Source organism: Bos mutus, chromosome 4 (assembly GCF_027580195.1).
Source record: "Bos mutus isolate GX-2022 chromosome 4, NWIPB_WYAK_1.1, whole genome shotgun sequence".
In the NCBI taxonomy this organism is placed as follows: domain Eukaryota; kingdom Metazoa; phylum Chordata; class Mammalia; order Artiodactyla; family Bovidae; genus Bos; species Bos mutus.
In genome coordinates this window covers 89,134,258-89,151,048 of record NC_091620.1, presented here as the reverse complement: position 1 = coordinate 89,151,048, position 16,791 = coordinate 89,134,258, and the positions used below count along the sequence as shown (strand labels likewise).

At 36.4% G+C, this 16,791-nt stretch overlaps 1 protein-coding gene across 1 annotated transcript in view; it reads left to right on the top strand.

The window, feature by feature from the left end:
* Positions 1 to 1,948: 1,948 nt before the first annotated feature.
* ABCB5 (ATP binding cassette subfamily B member 5) overlaps positions 1,949 to 16,791 on the top strand; it is a 115,186-nt gene continuing 100,343 nt past the window's right edge. Inside the window, exons 1-4 of the mRNA XM_005901241.2 lie at positions 1,949 to 2,001; positions 4,105 to 4,159; positions 4,738 to 4,888; positions 7,875 to 7,929. Coding sequence (XP_005901303.2) covers positions 1,949 to 2,001; positions 4,105 to 4,159; positions 4,738 to 4,888; positions 7,875 to 7,929 — 314 coding nt within the window. The remainder of the gene's footprint in view (positions 2,002 to 4,104; positions 4,160 to 4,737; positions 4,889 to 7,874; positions 7,930 to 16,791) is intronic.

The following is a 16,791-nucleotide window of genomic DNA, read 5'->3' as shown; positions in this document are numbered from 1 at the left end:
CAGAAAACAGGCTTTAGCAAAGCACAGTTCTGAAAGTGCAATTGGTTTTTTCTGTTGTTGAAGAGGAGAAACAACCCATGAGTTTGGTATAAATCAGCAGATCATGCACTTACCAAGGTGAGCCTAAATTGTTTTGATTTCTTTTAATGAATTTATGAGTTTTATTATATAATTGCTAATTTCTATGAAATGCAGTGTTTGATAGAGTCTATTTAATTACTTATACATATGTTAAATAACTGGAGATGGTATAACATCAGTATAGCAATTATGAAGATTTCTTGTATGAAGTTATGAACATTGGTTTCCAAAACAGGAAGAATATGCCAGTGTATTTGTATCATGCTTTCCTTCTCAAGGTCTCCCCTGGCAGCCCAAATAGTAAAGAATCTGCCTACAACGTGGGAGACTTGTGTTCTATCCTTGGGTTTTTGGAAAGATTCCCTGGAGGAGGGCATGGCAACCCACTCCAATATTCTTGCCTGGAGAATCCCCATGGACAGACCCATTTCTGACCCATTGAAATCATTTCTTCATGGAGAAACTTACTATTTGAAAGTGTATTTTACAGGTTTTTACAGATGCTTAGGTAGTACAGTCCATGGGTCTCAAAGAGTCAGACACAACTGAGCACTAACACTTTCAGGTAGTGTTTAATTGATTACTAATTCCACTCTTGAGTTTAAGTCCATATATGTTATAATCATCTCAATATAGATATTACCCCGTGGACTATACAGTCCATGGAAGTTTCCAGGCCAGAATACTGGAGTGGGTAGCCTTTCCCTTCTCCAGGGGATCTTCCCGACCCAGGGATCACACCCAGGGAGAACCCGGGTCTCCCGCATTGCATGTGGATTCTTTACCAGCTGAGCCACAAGGGAAGCCTAAGAATACTAGAGTGGGTAGCGTATCCCTTCTCCCGCGGATCTTCCCGACCCAGGAATCAAACTGTGGTCTCCTGCATTGCAGGTGGACTCTTTACCAACTGAGCTATCAGGCCCATAGATATTGCATGGCCTAACAAATCAGATTGAGTCAAAAACATCTGTGTATTTGCAAAGAAATGATAATTTATGTTGATAATTGCAATCCTGAGACTAGCTAAGATCCTAACTGGGCTTCATTGGTGGCTCAGATGGTAAAGAATCTGCCTGCAATGCAGGAGACCAGGGTTCAGTTCCTGTGTCGGAAAGATCCCCTGGAGAAGAAATGGTGATCCACTCAAGTATTCTTGCCTGGAGAATCCCATGGACAAAGAAGCCTGGCGGGGCTACAGTCCATGGGGTCGCAAGAGTTGGACACAACTTAGTGACTAAATGACCACCTAAGACCTTAAAATATCATCTAAAGGAAGAATACACTATATTTAATATAATGAGGTTTTTTTAATATTCTAATTTTTAAGAGCTATTTATTCATACATAGTAGAAGCTCTAACTTCCTCATATTTAGTAAACTAGAGAACTCTGCTCCCTCAAATTACTGGCTAACAGAAACTATTGCATCAGTTTTGTGATTGTTTTTTTTTTTTTTTTACAGAGAAAACTAAGCACTAGATAATTTAAAGGTTTTTATCAGTAACAATAAGATCAGTGTTAGAGGAGGAATAAAATCCAATATCCTGGGAAAACATGCATTGTTCATGAAATCTGTCTTTTCTCCTTTTTATTCTATTTCTAGAATTTTATTAGCTCCAAATCTAAGCCCAGAATGAAGCAAAGAAGTTATAAATTCATGCTAAGTTCTGAATAGGTGAGCTAGGTAACAGAAACTTCATTTGGTGTGTCAAGGTTGGGGGGACATGGTGAAACTCAGCAGCAAGCATGCTTTTCCAGAAGCCCTTAGGGATGTAAAGAATGCTTCATATCAATTAAATGATAAAAGTTCACATTGTCATGATATACTTGTTAATATTTTATTTCAGAAGAATTAAGTTGTAAATAAGATGGCAAATTCTGAACAAGCTGAAGAAATGCAAAAAAATTATCAGAGAAATGGGTATGTTTTGCCTAAATTCTACAAAACATGTTCTGCAACTTCAGTTATATCTTATCCTTTTCTCAACTGTAGCAAAATGTCAATAATATTTTCCAAAAATAACAGTGCTGTTTGCATTTTGCTGGACTTTAATATAGTGTTATAACTGGATTAATAGTAAATTTAGGAAGTGTAATTGCTACAGGCTTTGATTTTGTATTTATTTCAGATATTTATTCTTCTAAATTTCTTATCTCTTACCAACATGTAGAGGGAAAATACTTAAATATTTTTAATTCTTTGTGAATCCTTCATTCAATGTGGTACAGTTAATAAAAGAAAATATTGGATTCTAATTATTTTTTCAATAAGTTAGTATCTATATGTATATTTGTATGTGTGTTATAAAATTTTCCTACACCTGTAATTCATTAACTTAGAGATGTAAAATGGAAATGATTTTAAATATTTTATTTCTATTTTTACCATAATAATTGAGTTACATTTCAATGTAGAAACTATAAAACTGTAGAAGCTTGCTTTAGTCACTAGTTATATATTCCTGAAACAAAATTTATCAAAAGAAGATAGGGCTCACTAGATCTAGAGCTTTAAGAGTCCACATTTGAGCTGGGAGAAGGGGTTGTAGGGCTTTATCATCTTGAAGCAATAATTTTTGTCATCTATGAATTATCTCAGAGCAAACTGGCCCAATATGTTAGTAAATTATTAACTTCAGGTGGAATAAAATTAAGTGACTTGTCATTTATCAAAGCTGCCAGAACAATATGTTATGAAGCTGAAGAAAGGAATCAGGAGTTCATCCTTCTGTAAAATCTTTTTTAGGAAATTTAATCTGATCCCCGCCGCCCTTCTTTTAATGTTTCAGAGTCTTGTCGTGTGTGTGTGTGTGTGTGTGTGTGTGTGTGTATTTAATGACAGATTACAGATTCCCTGAAATCAGTGGACAAAAACTTACATTCTTCATCTGAAACTCCTTGAAAGTGAGCTAAGAAATGAAATTTTCAATGGGTACAAATTTCTCAGTACACTTGTTTAATGTGTACCTAATAGAACTTCTTTCATTTAAAGCATACAGTTTCTCTTGAGCAATTTGTTACAAAGGGTTAAAAATTCTAATTCACCATCTCATGCCCATTAGGATGGCTCCTATCTAAAAATAGTAATAATAATATAAAGCAGAAAATAAGAAGTGTTGTTGAGGATATAGAGAAATTGGAATACTTGTGCATGGTTGATGGGAATATGAAATGATGTAGGAAACAGTATGGTGATTCCTCAAGAAATTAAAAGAATTACCACATGATCTAGAAGTTCTACTCTTGGTTGGATACCCAAAAGAATTGAAAGCAAGGACTTGGAGAGATTTTTTACACCTATATTCATAGCAGTATTATTCACAATAGCCAAAAAGTAGAAGCAACCCAAGTGTTCACTGCCGGTAAATGGATGAACAGAATGTGAGGTAATACGCAGTGGAACAGTATTCAGACTTAAAACGGAGGAAAATTCTGACAAGTACTACAACATGGGTTAACCTTGAAGACATTTTGTTAAGTGAGATAAACCCTTCAGAAAACAATAAAATACTGTATTATTCCACCAAAATGAAGTTATTAAAGTAGTCAGATTCCTGGAAAAAGAAAGTACAATGGCGATTGGCAATGGCTATACGGGAGGAGTTATTTATTGGGGATTGAGTTTCTTTTGGCCAAGATGAGAGTTCTGTGAGTGTTTGATGGTGATAGAAGCACAGCAGTATGATTGTACTTAATACCATTATATTCTTACAAATAGTTGAGATGGTAAGTCCTATGTTATATGTATTTTTTCACTATAAAAAAAAATTCTACTTCAGATATGTGTCTTTCAGTTGTTACCTAACTAATAACGCAGAGACAGCCAGTGATAAATTACTTTCCCAGTGATTATACTAAAAACCTTTCCTTTGTACTGTATATCATCGTTTGATTTTAAAATCTCAGTGTTGATATAAACTTGTTACCAAGTGTAAAATTTGATACTTCAACACAGTTTTAATTAGAAAATTCTACAAATTATATTCACATTGTAATCTTTCCATTTTAAACATTTGTTTTCCAGAAAACTGCAAGAACTGCCTAAAGTAAGAAAGCAAGTTGTTGGACCTTTTGAAATAGTAAGTAAAATTAGTTAGAAAGTGTGTCTATGTATCAGAAAATTTTAGGGAATTGTCAGGAGAATATAGAATAATTGTGTTTGTCTCATACAAACATAATTTATTTTTGTGTTCGGGGGATTTTAAGAAAATAATTTACCAAACTATTATTTCCAACAGGAAAAATATATGTAAGTAACAAAATCCCATGGACGGAGAAGCCTGGTAGGCTACAGTCCACGGGGTCGCGAAGAGTCGGACACGACTGAGTGACTTCACTTTCACTTTTCACTTTCATGCACTGGAGAAGGAAATGGCAACCCACTCCAGTGTTCTTGCCTGGAGAATCCCAGGGATGGAGGAGCTTGGTGGGCTGCCGTCTATGGGGTCGCACAGAGTCGGACACGACTGAAGCGACTTAGCAGCAGCAGCAGCAACCCATAAATGATGTAATAAGAGATTTAAAAAAAACAAAAAAAAACACAATACCTGTACAAATATCCAATTTCGCCCAAAATAATGGCAAAAGCTAAAGGTTGGTTTTTGGTGTCTGTTTTTTTAATAGTATCATGCTACCATGTTTTATATGTTTTCCTCAGTTTCGCTTTGCTGATGGACTGGATATCACACTCATGATCCTAGGATTACTAGCATCACTAGTAAATGGGGCCTGTCTTCCTGTAATGTCACTGATATTAGGAGAAATGAGTGACAACCTTATAAGTGGATGTCTAGTCAAAACCAACACAAGTGAGTACAATATTTACTTTTCTATGTTGCTACAGACTCAAAAGTATTAAGGAAAGCAGACAAACTCATAATACAGATTATTCTCTTGTCAAACTATGTAATATTTATTCTTCTGTGTTGCCAGGGACTGAAGAACCAAAATCCATATTTGTCAGCCTTCTTCAAAGAAACAGAACCAATAGAATGTGTGTATGTGTGTGTGTGTTTATGTAGAGAAAAAGAGAGACATTTATTAAAAAAAAAAAAAGATAGCTCACATGATTAGGGGAAATCATAAGTCCAAAATCTGTAAGGTAAGTTGCCAGACTGCGGACCCTCTGTTCCCTATTTGACTTTAAATATTAATTTATACCATCTTATTTTCCACCCAAAGTTTAGTTTTTAAATGCCCCAGTTTTGTTCAAGTGGAATAAATTCATAGTTTCCATCTCTATTTCCTTCCATGTGATGACATCCTGTCTACACAGTTATTAATTTTTTTGATATTTTAATGATAGAGTCTAAAGATGTCATTTCACTTGGTAAACAAATGGAACTCCCAATTCATTGAATATATGTTTGTTGATTCCCAGTTATGTCTACCTGTCTCTGTCTCTGAATGAGTGAGTGAAGAAAGGGAAGGAAGGAGGGGGAAAAAGGGAAGGAATAAGGACAAACTTAGCAACTTAAAGCAATCTCTTTGCAAGTACTCCTTCAGTTGCATGCATATGTGCTAAGTTGCTTCAGTCTTAGATCTGCTCTGTATATGATTACTTTGTTAACTTTAGATAGGGTAGTCATGCATGAAAGTGAAAGTCACTCAGTCCTGTTTGACTCTTTGTGAACCCACGGAGTATACAGTCCATGGAATTCTCCAGGCCAGAATACTGGAGTGGGTAGCCGTTCCCTTCTCCAGGGGATCTTCCCAACTCAGGGATCGAACCTGTAGTCATGAGTATCTGACTGATATTGCTGAATTTTAATTTTGTTTTTGTTTGAGCTGTGTTATTCAGGTTTTCATTGTGTGTTTTTTCAAATGTAATGAATACACAAAGAGGTTGAGAAATATTTAGGTAAATAATGGGTTTTATTTCTATAGGGATTCCCAGGTGGCTCAGTAGTAAAGAATCTGCCTGCCAATTTAGGAGATACAGGAGATGCAGTTTCGATTCCTGGGTCGGAAAGACCCCCTGGAGGAGGAAATGGCAACCACTCCAGTATTCTTGCCTGGAAAATCCCATGGACAGAGGAGCCTTGTTGGCTACAGTCCGTGGGATCACAAAGAGTTGGACATGACTGAGCGACTAAGCACACATCCTATTATTGGTATAACACATTATTAAAAAGAAGTGGAAATATTAAGGAGTATATCTTCAGCCTTCTAACATTGGTTTTCTGAAGGAAAACAGAGGAGGATTTTTTGCTCCTACAATTAATGATATAAATAATAACTATCATTGATCAGAGGCCCATTTTTATTCCAGCACTGAACTTTTGCACATTTTACCTCTATTAATGTAGTCTCCAAAATGAAATTATACCATTTTTATGTGATTCTAGGTATGATTTTTAGAAATAATATATATTCTATTTTTTTCCCAAAAGATATATTGTGGGAAGAGAGCTGACTTCAGAGGCATTTCTCATTCAGAATGCAGAAATAGTTTTCTTCACAAAGTCTCCAAAAAACCAAATTAAGAAATTGGCCCCATTTTTCACAAGACTCCTCTCTGCTTCAATAAGAGACCTTGTTCTGTCTAAACAAGTGCTTCTGAGGAGGAGCTTGTGAATTATTGCCACATGCAGAGTTCCCTTTCTCCACAAACTCCTTACATCCCATGACCTCTTTTTTTTTAATATAAATTTATTTTAATTGGAGGCTAATTACTTTACAATATTGTATTGGTTTTGCCATACATCAACATGAATCCACCACGGGTGTACATGTGTTCCCCATCCTGAACCCCCCACCCACCTCTTTGTTAATTCAGTTAAATTTCCTTAAAACTTTGTACTGAGGTTTAACATTTCTATGTCAACTTTGATATTTGTGATAAGCTGCTTTAAAAATGTTTCCTATCAGTTCCAAAAATGGAATAAAGGAAAAATGCACATAAAGATCATATACATCATCATATAGGATGTTATTGTGTTTATGTAAGAAATGAAGAGCATGATGTCTGTTGATTTTTTACAAATGTTTATTATGATCAGGGAAGGAAATGACAACCCACTGCAGTATTCCTGCCTGGAGAATCCCATGGACAGAGTCTGGTGGGCTACAGTCCATGAGTCGGATATGACTGAGCGGCTAACACAAACACACACATTATGGCCCTTTAAGAAAGAAAATTATGATAGTTGATATCAACCTCTGTTTTGTGCTATTGGTGAAATTACAACCTTGGTATACCAATTAACGTGTGATGTAGGTTTTTTAGAATATATATAGAAATTTTACATGGAAACAGGTAAACCAAGGATTATTTAAATACTACTTTATGATGTTGCCATTCTTGTATCCAACAAATTTCAATGAGCTTCTTTTAAATTTTTCCCGTAACTACTACAACTTTCATTTGTATTGTTGCTTTTCCTGGACTTTCTAAATTGTTTCCTGGGGTATTTCAAACTGAATTCTAAATGCATAATCTCAAAGGAAAGGAAATTCTGTTACTATTACTTACATGCCGAAATCAGAGATATCCTAAATAATTCTTTCTAGGTATGAGCTACATGGCTAATATTTCCTCGTAATTTTTCATGTTGCATGTGTACTTCTTGTGACAAGAGATAATAATTTCAAATTTTAGGTTGAAGAATAGGAAATAAAGATGATCATTAGCTATCGTGTTAAGCCCATCTTCTTAAGAAGACATTATGTTAAGCCCATTTTCTTGAGAAGGCATTATGTTTTGTTTGGAGGACTATATAATATATATATAAAACACATCATGGCCAATTCTAAATTGATTAATATCCTTTATAATTTAAAACCTTTTTACAGCAAATTATCGGAACTGTACTCAGTCTCAAGAGAAGGTGAATGAAGATATGATTGTGTGAGTACAAATGAAATGTTAATATTATATTCATTGCATGCTGCTTTGTATGGAAAAAACTGAAATGTCTATCTGATTATTAATATTACATATAAATAAGTAAAGTAAACATGTCCTCTTCTTTAATTAGATATATAAAACATAATTACATATTATTTTTTCTCCTACTTGAAAGGTGTATAGCTTCATATGCTTTCAGTTTTGACAAAATTGTCATAATAGAAATGTATTGGAATTTGCATTTTTATATCAGCTTTGTTTCCTGGAACTGAAGGTACATATCCTAGATATTAAATGACTAATTTTTCCTTTTCTTCAAGTTGTTTTTCTTACAAAACTTACAGAAAAAGTGCCACCTCAGTAAACTTTAAAAGCCAAAAATATGTGTGCAACAAACAGTTAAATAAAAAAAATAAAGAATAGTAAAGTTTTATTCACATGAATTTTGGAAACGAACTATGCAGACTATTATCAGTTTAGTTCAGTTCTGTCGCTCAGTCATGTCTAACTCTTTGCAACCCCATGAACCACAGCACGCCAGGCCTCCCTGTCCATCACCACTCCTGGAGTTTACTCAAACTCATGTTCATTGAGTCGGTATTGCCATCCAGCCATCTCATCCTCTGTCGTCCCCTTCTACTCCTGCCCTCAAATTTTCCAGGATCAGGGTCTTTTCAAATAAGTCAGTCCTTCGCATGAGGTGGCCAAAGGATTGGAGTTTCAGCTTCAGCATCAGTCCTTCCAATGAACACTCAGGACTGATCTCCTTCAGAATGGACTGGTTGGATCTCCTTGCAGTCCAAGGGACTCTCAAGAGTCTTCTCCAACACCACAGTTCAAAAGCATCAATTCTTTGATGCTCAGCTTTCTTTATAGTCCAACTCTTACATCCATACATGACTGCTGGAAAACCATAGTCTTGACTAGATGGACCTTTGTTGGCAAATAATGTCCCTGCTTTTTAATATGCTATCTAGGTTGGTCATAACTTTCCTTCCAAGGAGTAAGCGTCTTTTAATTTCATGGCTGCAGTCATCATCTACAGTGATTTTGGAGCCCAAAAAAATAAAGTCAGCCAATGTTTCCCCATCTATTTGCCATGAAGTGATGAGACCAGATGCCATGATCTTAGTTTTCTGAACGTTGAGCTTTAAGCCAACTTTTTCACTCTCCTCTTTCACGTTCATCAAGAGGCTCTTTAGTTCTTCTTCACTTTCTGCCATAAGGGTGGTGTTATTTGCATATCTGAGGTTATTGATATTTCTTCCAGCAATCTTGATTCCAGCTTGTGCTTCATCCAGTCCAGCATTTCTCATGATGTACTCTGCATATAAATTAAATAAGCAGGGTGAGAATATACAGCCTTGACATACTCCTTTCTTAATTTGGAACCAGTCTGTTGTTCCATGTCCAGTTCTAACTGTTGCTTCCTGACCTGAATGTAGATTTCTCAGGAGGCAGGTTAGGTGATCTGGTATTCCCATCTCTTTAAGAATTTTCCAGTTTATTTTGATCCACATAGTCAAAGGCTTTGGCATAGTCAATAAAGCAGAAATAGATGTTTTTCTGGAACTCTCTTGCTTTTTCCATGATTCAGCGGATGTTGGTAATTTGATCTCTGGTTCCTCTGCCTTTTCTAAAACCAGCTAGAACATCTGGGAGTTCATTGTTCACGTATTGCTGAAGCCTGACTTGGAGAATTTTGAGCATTACTTTACTAGCATGTGAGATGAGTGCAATTGTGTGGTAGTTTGAGCTTTCTTTAGAATTGCCTTTCTTTGGGATTGGAATGAAAACTGACCTTTTCCTGTCCTGTGGCCACTGCTGAGTTTTCCAAATTTGCTGGCATATTGAGTGCAGCACTTTCACAGCATCATCTTTTAGGATTTGAAATGGCTCAACTGGAATTCCATCACCTCCATTAGCTTTGTTCGTAGTGATGCTTCCTAAGGCCCACTTGACTTCACATTCCAGGATGTCTGGCTCTAGGTGAGTGATCACACCATCGTGATTATCTGGGTCATGAAGATCTTTTTTATACAGTTCTTCTGTGTATTCTTGCCACCTCTTCTTAATATCTTCTGCTTCTGTTAGGTCCATACCATTTCTGTCCTTTATTGAGCCCATCTTTGCATGAACTATTCCCTTGGTATCTCTAATTTTCTTGAAGAGATCTCTAGTCTCAGACTATTTATAATAAAATTGTATTCAGATTAAAAATTGTAAATTCTGAAATAGATAATTTATAAGGACATTTTGTTTTTGTAGGCTTGTGTCTTAAGCAATATGCTTTCCTCTGTTGCATGTGTTGAGTTTGTTAGAGAAATGCAAACTTACTGGGTATGTTCACTGGATTTCAGTAGTGTCTCACTAAAACTATCTGTCTTATCAGACCTAAAGTGAAAGTAAAAGTGTTAATTGCACAGTCGTGTTGGACTCTTTGCGTGACTGTAGCTTACCAGGCTCCTCTGTCCACAGGATTCTCCACACAAGAATACTGGAGTGCGTTGCCATTCCCTTCTCCAAGGGATCTTCCTGACCCAGAGATCGAGCCTGGGTCTCCTACATTGCAGGCAGATTCTTTACCATCTGAGCTACCAGGGAAGCCCTTATCAGACCTAGGGGATCTCTTATTCTTTTCCCCCAGAAGTGAAGCCTCCATGTTACACAACCCTAAGGACATTGCAATGGTACTCTCTAGACCATAATTGTTGATCTTCCCCACTGTTAGCCACAACCTCATGTGACTGTGGCTTCATAATCTTCAATTAATTTAAATTAAATAAAATTTAAAAATCAGTTCCTCATCCTCAGTCACATGCCAAGTGCTCACAAGTCATATAAGGCTGGCTGCCATATTGTACAGCATCAATATGGAACATTTTCTTCATCACAGAACATTCAGTTGGGCTGTTCTGTTCTGCAACTAAATGTGAATACTACTGCCTCAAGTTTTGCTTTGCTGCAGTCTCAGCTTTCTTTGAGGGAACATTTCCAATTTTTTTAGCAATTTTTTCATAAAATTTACTGGTATTGGATCTTTTGAAAATTCCTAATTAGGATCCAGGAACTTCCTTCTACTCACTTCATGGGAAATAGATGGGGAAACAGTGAAAACAGTGTCAGACTTTATTTTTGGGGGCTCTAAAATCACTGCAGATGGTGACTGCAGCCATGAAATTAAAAGATGCTTACTCCTTGGAAGGAAAGTTATGACCAACCTAGACAGCATATTCAAAAGTAGAGACATGACTTTGCCAACAAAGGTCCGTCTAGTCAAGGCTATGGTTTTTCCAGTGGTCATGTATGGATGTGAGAGTTGGACTGTGAAGAAGGCTGAGTGCCAAAGAATTGATGCTTTTGAACTGTGGTGTTGGAGAAAACTCTTGAGAGTCCCTTGGACTGCACGGAGATCCAACCAGTCCATTCTGAAGGAGATCAGCCCTGGGATTTCTTTGGAGGGAATGATGCTGAAGCTGAAACTCCAGTACTTTGGCCACCTCATGCGAAGAGCTGACTCATCGGAAAAGACTCTGATGCTGGGAGGGATTGAAGGCGGGAGGACTGAAGGCCAGAGGATGAGATGGCTGGATGGCATCACTGACTCGATGGACTTGAGTCTCAGTGAACTCCGGGAGTTTGTGATGGACAGGGAGGCCTGTCGTGCTGCGATTCATGGGATCGCAAAGTGTCAGACACAACTGAGCCACTGAACTGAACTGAACCGAACAGTATTAGAACAGGGCTCTGATGTTACAATCATGAAGTATGAGTTTCTTACAAAAAAAGTTTGGAACCTTTAAAATTAGGGACATCTATTTAAAAAACAGATAATAAAAGGGCTAGAGTAAGATATGTCTATGTAGTCTATGCACAGTTATTAAGCGATTACAAAATTTATGAGGAAATATTCCTAACATTTATAATGTAGTATTTGTTATGGTATTGTTTCTCAAACTAGTGTATCAGTTTGGAAATATTTGAGGTATATAATTAGAAAACACTGTATATGACACCCTTGTTGGACACTTTGGACAGATAAGCATAGTTAAGGCTCAGTTTAACCCAAGTTTTCCAAACCTTTTTAACTATGGAAACTAAACATCCTGCTGAGCTAATGTTTTGATGAACAGCTATCTGGGAAACAGTTTTTTATAGAACTCTTGGTAGGGATAAGGTTGTGCCTCTTACCTCTGTAATAATCCGGAACTGAAGACTTTTATTTTACCTCAGTCATTTTACAAAGACAATCACTCATAGCTTTATGTAATTTTAATGTTTTAATGTTGTCTGTGCCTTTGTCTTACTAATTAGACAATTGTTCTGAAAATAGGATTCCTCCTTTGTAATCAGTTCCCATTTCCACTCCTGCTGCTGCTGCTGCTGCTGCTAAGTCGCTTCAGTCGTGTCCGACTCTGTGCGATCCCATAGACGGCAGCCCACCAGGCTCCCCCGTCCCTGGGATTCTCCAGGCAAGAACACTAGAGTGGGTTGCCATTTCCTTCTCCAGTACATGAAAGTGAAAATTGAAAGTGAAGTCGCTCAGTCGTGTCCGACCCTCAGCGACCCCATGGACTGCAGCCTACCAGGCTCCTCCGTCCATGGGATTTTCCAGGCAAGAGTACTGGAGTGGGGTGCCATTGCCTTCTAGCCCCAAGCAAATACTTCTCTGCTATCTTTAAAGAGTTGCATAATTCAGACATTGCATGTGCTTAGAAACATACAGTATATAGGATTTCCCACCTAGCCTCTTTTATTAAATGTAATGTTTTTGAGGTTCATCCATATTATAATGTGTTTAGTAGTTTATTTCTTTTCATTGCTTAGTAGTAATCCACAGTAAGGATATATCACATTTTGTTTGTCTGTTCACCAGATGATGGACTTTAGGACTGTTTAGATTTTTCTTTTTAGTGTGTGCAATTTAAAAATAATGTTTCTATGAACATTAATATGTAAGTTTCTGTGTGGACATATGTTTTTATTTCTCTTGGGTAGATACCTAGGAGTGGAATTGCTGGGTCATATGATAAGTTCACCTTCAACTTTTTAAGAAACTGCCAAACTGTTTTCCAAAGTGGATACACCATTTTACTTTCCCACCAACAACGTGTGTTTCAGTTTCTCCACAACTTCACCAACACTTGTTATTGTCTTTTTTATTATAGCTACTTTGTAGGTATGAAGTGGTATGGTATTGTGACTTTAATTTGCATCTCCCTAGTGACTAATAACGAGCATTTTTTATTTGCTTTTTAAGCATTCATGTATTTCTTTGGTAAAATACATATTCAAATATTTTGCATAGGTTGTTGTGTTTGTCTTAAATATTGAATTGTAAGAGTTCTTTATAAATTCTAGATATGAGTTCTTTGTCAGATATATGACTGGCATATATTTTCTCCTAGTGTGTGGCTCCTTTTCTCATTTTCTTAAAGATTCCTTTTGAGGCAGAAAAGTTTTAAATTTTGATTAGGTACAGTTTATCAAGTTTTTTGTTTATGAATTTCCCTTTTGGACTTAGGAATTCTTTGCATAGGATCATGAAAATTCTCTTCTATATTTTCTTCTAGAAATTTCAACATTTTAGCTCATCCTTAGGTTTTTGATCCATTTTGAGTTTATTTTTGTGACTATTGTGAGGTAAGGGTCTAACTTCTTTTTGCATGTGGCTATTCATTTGTCCCAAGACTATTTCTTAAAAAAACGTTTTTTCCACATTGAATTGCCTTGGCACTTTTGCTAAAAATCAAATGCCCACAAATATAAGGGCTTCTGTCCTCTCATTTTTGTTGCAGTTATTGATATGGTTATCCTTATACTACTGTTGGGCTTCCCTTGTGGCTCAGACAGTAAAGAATCCCCTGCAGTGCAGAAGACCTGGGTTCAATCCCTGGGTTGGGGAGATCCCCTGGAGGAAGGCATGGCAACACACTCCAGTATTCTTGCCTGGAGAATTTCATGGACAGAGGAAATTCTTTCTTTACTGGTTCTTTGTCTTCTTCTTAAACTCTACCATGTTTGGAGAGTACTGGAGCTCAGTCCTTGGTCTTATTCTCTTTTTTTTTATTGATATCTACACTTTATTCTCTGTCTCTGTGGATGATCTCAGCCAGTACTTTAATTGCCACCTATCAGCTGTTGACTCAAATTTTCATCTCCAGCCAATACCCATCTCCAGCACTTCAGCTTCTCATTTTCAACTTGTTATTTGGTATCCACTTTGATGTTTAATAGGCATGTCAGACTTATGTCTAAATCAAAACACTTGATATCTCCTGCAAATCTGTTCCTCTGTCACCTGCCCACATCTGTAAATGGCACCCCATTCATTCAGTTGCTCAGGACAAAATCTAAGCAGTTATGCTTCCTTTCTTCCCTTCCTGCTTTCCTCACATCCAGTACATTGGCAATTCTTGTTTGTTGTTGTATTTCCAAAATATAACTAGAATATGTCTACCTCTTTGCAAACAGCTTCCACCGTCTACATCCAAGCCTCCATCTTTCTTACTGTGACCATTGCAATTGCCTCCTATCTAAACTGTCTTTTTTTTTTTTTCTTTCGTTGTTGCCTTCATCCATTCTCCAGAGTGGATCCAGAGTAATCTTTAAAAGTTGAATAGAGAAGGACATTGTATGTTTAAATGGTCTTCTTATCTCTTGGAATAAAACTTGTGCAGTGCACCATAGCTAAGAGCCCTATGACTTGCCAAATTCTCCAGCCTTACAATTTCATACCACTTTGGACTGTTTTTGTTCTGGGAATATGGTAAGCTCTTTCCTGCCTCTGATTGTATTACTTGCTCTTCTCTGTTCCTGCAATGCTTTTCTTGCTTTTTCATGGCTGGTTCCATTTCTTCTTTTGAATCCCAGCCATTATATCATTTTCTCAAAGGAAATTTTCTTAATCATTCTTTTTATCTTCACTAACTCTCCTGTAATCTGCCAGGCTCCTCTGTCCTTGGGATTTCCCAAGCAAGAATATTGAAATGGGTTGCCATTTCCTTCTTCAGGGATCTTCCTGACCCAGGGATTGAACCTGCACCTCCTGATATATATATATATATATATATAGCCATTGATCCATCAGTGGCACTGAGGTTGTTTTCATATCTTGGCTATTGCAAATAATACTGTGATGAATGTAGAGGAGCGTATGTCTTTTCAAATTATTGGTTTTATATTTTTCAGATAAATACCCAGAGTGGAATATCTGGATTATATGATAGTTCTATTCTTAATTTTTTGAGGAATCTCCATACTGTTTTCCATAGTGGCTTCACCAATTTAAATTCCCAGCAACAGTGCACAAGGATTCCCTTCACTTCACATCCCCACCAACACTTGTTATTTCCTGTTTTTGTGATAATAGCCATTTTAACAGATGTGAAGTGATATCTCATTGTGGTTTTGATTTGCATTTCCCTGATGATAAGTGATATTCAACATATTTTCATGTGTCTCTTGGCCATCTGTATGCTTTCTTTGGAAAAATGTCTCTCCCGATCCTCAGCCCATTTTTTATTTAGATTGTCTGTTTTTTCCTTGTTGATTTTCATTAATTTTTATATATCTTGGATCCCAGCCATTATATCATTTCCTCAAAGGAAATTTTCTTAATCACTCTTTTTATCTTCACTAACTCTCCTGACTCACCTTTTTGTTAGTCCCTAAGTCCTGTCCAACTCTTTTAGGACTCCATGGACTGTAGTCTGCCAGGCTCCTCTGTCCTTGGGATTTCCCAGGCAAGAATATTGGAATGGGTTGCTGTCTCCTTCTCCAGAGATCTTCCCAACCCAGGGATTGAACCTGCATCTCCTGATATATATATATAATATTAGATATATGACTTGTAAATATCTTCTCCCATTCCGTAGATTGTCTTTCTATTTTGTTGATAATTTCCTTTGTTGTGCAAAACTTTTTGGTTTGAAGTCATCCCATCTGTTTATTTGAAAGCTTGTCTGATTCCAAGAACCGATCTATTTCTTCTAGGTTGTCCAACTTGTTGGCAAATAACTGTTCATTATATTCTCTTATAATCCTTTGTATTTCTTTGGTATCTGTTGTAATTTCTCCTCTTTTGTTTCTGATTTTATCTAAGCCTTTTCTTTTTTCTTAGTAAGTTCAGCCAAAGTTCTGTCAATTTTATCTTTTCAAAGAACCAGCTTTTAGTTTCATTCATATTTTCTGTTGTTTTTAGTCTCTATTTCATTTATTTCTGCTTGCCACTGTCTTCAGGCTTCACTTCTTTTTCTTTTTCTAGTTCCATGAGGTGTTAAGTTAGATTATTTATTTGAGATTTTTCTTATTTATAGGCCTGCTGTGAACTTCTCCTTAGTACTGAACTTGCTGTGTCCCATAGATTTTGGCATGAAATGAATACATTTCTTATCTGGTCTACCACTGTTAGATATTTAGAATGTTTACAATTTTATGTATTAATGCTACAATAAACATTCATCTAGATTAATCTTTGTACATATTTCCTCAGGGTAAATTATTTAAGTTGGATAATTTTGGATTTAATGGTGTATTATATATATATATATTTAAAGCATTTAAAATATATATTTAAAGCATTTTATAAAATACTTTTGACTACTATCATTTCTTTACTCTCCCTTTTTGTATGTTTTCCATATACAACTAAAATAATTATGTCAATGTAGCACTTTCAAATGAAAGTATTAAAAATATAGAAAGAAACTATAACTAACAAACGTATTTTGAAATACCAAGCTATGCTAATAACATCAGATCAGATCAGATCAGGTCAGTTGCTCAGTCATGTCCGACTCTTTGCGACACCACAAATCCCAGCACGCCAGGCCTCCCTGTCCATCACCAACTCCTGGAGTT